The sequence below is a fragment of the Austrofundulus limnaeus genome, unplaced genomic scaffold (genome assembly GCF_001266775.1).
Source record: "Austrofundulus limnaeus strain Quisiro unplaced genomic scaffold, Austrofundulus_limnaeus-1.0 Scaffold557, whole genome shotgun sequence".
Lineage (NCBI taxonomy): Eukaryota > Metazoa > Chordata > Actinopteri > Cyprinodontiformes > Rivulidae > Austrofundulus > Austrofundulus limnaeus.
Window position 1 is genome coordinate 46,232 of NW_013952959.1, and position 3,031 is coordinate 49,262.

A 3,031-nucleotide genomic window follows, 5' to 3' on the forward strand; every position below is an offset into this window, starting at 1 on the left:
GAGAGGCTAGTGACTAGCATGGATAAGCTGGCGTTAGCATTGGAGAGGCTAGTGACTAGCATGGATAAGCTGGCGTTAGCATTGGAGAGGCTAGTGACTAGCATTGATAAGCTGGCGTTAGCATTGGAGAGGCTAGTGACTAGCATGGATAAGCTGGCGTTAGCATTGGAGAGGCTAGTGACTAGCATGGATAGGCTGGAGTTCTGTTCCATCAGACGATTGTTGGATTCTCTGACTCTAAACGTCTTCTGTGTGTTCAGATCGGTCACATCGAAGACGATCCGGGCAGAAGAGGAGCGTTTCCCGTCACCTTCGTCCACTTCATCACCGAGTGACCGGATCCCCTCCAGCAGCGGAGCTTAAACAACCAGGAGCAAATAAAAACTGAAATCAGACTCTGGACCAGCCAGGAGGCTCAGGTCCACATGGAGTCTGTCATCAGAAACTTTGAAGTTCGTTCCAGCTGGGGAGTCTTCCTCCCTGATGAAGATGAGCGCTGCAGGACGAACGTTAGGATGGAAATACTTTTTAATTCTGGAGAAGATTAAATAAAACCTTTTGACTGAGTCTTTGGTCACAGAACACACGTGCACACACACGTGCACTGTTTTATCTGCTGGACATGGATCATAGTGACCTCTAGAGGCAGACGGAGATTTTTACAAATATTAAACAGTTTTTATCTTCCTTTTATTTGCCATAAAAGCAACAAAAACAGATTGTTTACAGATTCACTGATATTAAAAATATAGAGCAGGATTTAAATCTCCAGAAACATCCAACCTGTTTGATAAAAGTGACTCTTGTTCACCTGCTGGGATCTCACCTGTTCTACTAAAATACATTCCTTTTTAAATATGTTTGAAAATATGCTGTTCTGTTAGATTTTACTGCTTTCTTTCCTCATTAAAAACACTTCTCTAATTAAGTGGGTTTTTTTTATTATTATTATTGACTCAGCATTCACACTGTTGGTTTCCTGTCCTGAACAGGAAATAATATAAATAAGTTGCTTCTTTATTATTCTTTATGTAACGTGTTTGGCATTTGGAAGGTTGGTTGGATGGTTTTGATCAGCAGTTTTCTGAAAACCTTCCAGTATATATTTTTTTACTTTAGCTGCTTTTTTTAACTCTGTTTTTGTGCATGAACTTTTTCCTGATCTTAACTTTGATTTTTAAATCATTCCGGCAGAAAGGAGGCTCTTTAAAGTCATAGAATAAATGATAAAATCAACTTTAGCAGCTTGTTATGAAGACGTGTTTTTATTTATTTAGTTGAATCTATGAAAAATATCAAAGCTAACCAAGAGGTCAAATATTATTTTTACTCACAGAAAATCTTTAATTTGGCATATCTCAATAGAGTTCTTATGAAAATAATGAGTTTGATTTTTTATTTTTTTAAAGACTACTTAGCCGTTTTTTTTTTCTTTTGTGGTCGTGATTAATTTTCCTTGTTTGCTCTAAAATAAAGTTTTATGACCTTTAAGCATTATAACACATCTTTTCATTATATTACTATGGAAGCCCATTTCCGCCACCCTGATAAAAAATAAATAAAACTTGTATCTCATAATTATGACTTAGCTATCTCTCTCATAATTACGAGATAGCTATCTCATAATTACGAGATAGCTATCTCATAATTACGAGATAGCTAAGTCATAATTATGAGATACTATCTCATGAGATAGTATCTCATAATTATGAGATAGCTAAGTCCTAATTATGAGATACTATCTCATAATTATGACTTAGCTATCTCATGAGATAGCTAAGTCCTAATTATGAGATACAAGTTTTATTTTTTTATCAGGGTGGCGGAAATGGGCTTCCATATTTTTCTAATGTCTGAGCACCGGGCCATAAAAGAGCCTAACGGAACTACAGAGAGATGTTTCTAACCGGATGGATTTCAGCAGAAACACGGAAGTGACGATTTGCGACAAGCTGCGGGTCTCTTGTTGAAGTGACAGCGTGATGAACGTGTTTGTTTGTTAGTTGTTGTGTTGTTTATCGCTGTAAACATGACAACTAAACGTAAAGCAGACGCGACGGTTCCAGCTGAGGAGAGCGACCAGCTGCTGATCCGCCCGCTGTGAGTTTAAATCGGAACACTTTTCAGCTGCTGCACCGCTGCCTGCCTCACACCAAACTTCGTTCACAAAATTATACTTCACTTGTTTCTGTCTAAAAATCAAGCACTAAAGTGTTATGTTGTGTGATTAGAGAATATTTACATGTAGTGTTTTCTTTCGGTATCAAAATGTTACTCTAAAAACAATCTTTTATGCTTTTAATTGGGTTCACCTTTCATTTTGAAGCAAGTGGAGTACTGGCTTTACTTTAATTATGTAGCAACTAAATCTTGAGTTTTTTTATTATTAATATTCCAACTTCATGTATAATTTAAATATTTCTACTTTTCACTTGTAAAATTGTGAACTTTTGAGTAGAAACGTGAAAGTTTGTGTTTGTGTGCAGAGGAGCCGGACAGGAAGTGGGACGGTCCTGTATCATCCTGGAGTTCAAGGGGAGAAAGATCATGGTAACTCTGAGTTTGGGTTGTTATTGGACAGAGTGTGGATCTCAGTGTATGAAAACCTGTGTGTTTGGGTCTTCAGCTGGACTGTGGGATCCATCCTGGTCTGGAGGGGATGGATGCTCTGCCCTACATCGACCTGATCGATCCGGCTGAGATTGATCTGCTTCTTATCAGCCAGTGAGTCCAGGAAACCTGCTTCAGAACTGTTGAGACCAGTTGTTTTTAGTGATTATCACAAAATCAGCTGAACTTGTTAAATCTCTTCAGCTTCCACCTTGACCATTGTGGAGCTCTGCCCTGGTTCCTGCAGAAGACCAGCTTTAAAGGCCGGACCTTCATGACGCACGCCTCCAAGGCCATCTACCGCTGGCTGCTGTCAGACTACGTTAAAGTCAGGTAAGGTTAAATGCGTTAAAGTCAGGTAAGGTTAAATACGTTAAAGTCAGGTAAGGTTAAATACGTTAAAGTCAGGTAAGGTTAAATA

General features: G+C 38.6%; 1 protein-coding gene across 1 annotated transcript in view; it reads left to right on the forward strand.

Moving 5' to 3' along the window:
• Window positions 1–1,917: 1,917 nt before the first annotated feature.
• LOC106530771 (cleavage and polyadenylation specificity factor subunit 3) overlaps window positions 1,918–3,031 on the forward strand; it is a gene marked incomplete at its 3' end in the record, with an annotated part of 10,382 nt that continues 9,268 nt past the window's right edge. Inside the window, 4 exon segments of the mRNA XM_014026470.1 lie at window positions 1,918–2,100; window positions 2,487–2,550; window positions 2,627–2,724; window positions 2,815–2,943. Coding sequence (XP_013881924.1) covers window positions 2,030–2,100; window positions 2,487–2,550; window positions 2,627–2,724; window positions 2,815–2,943 — 362 coding nt within the window.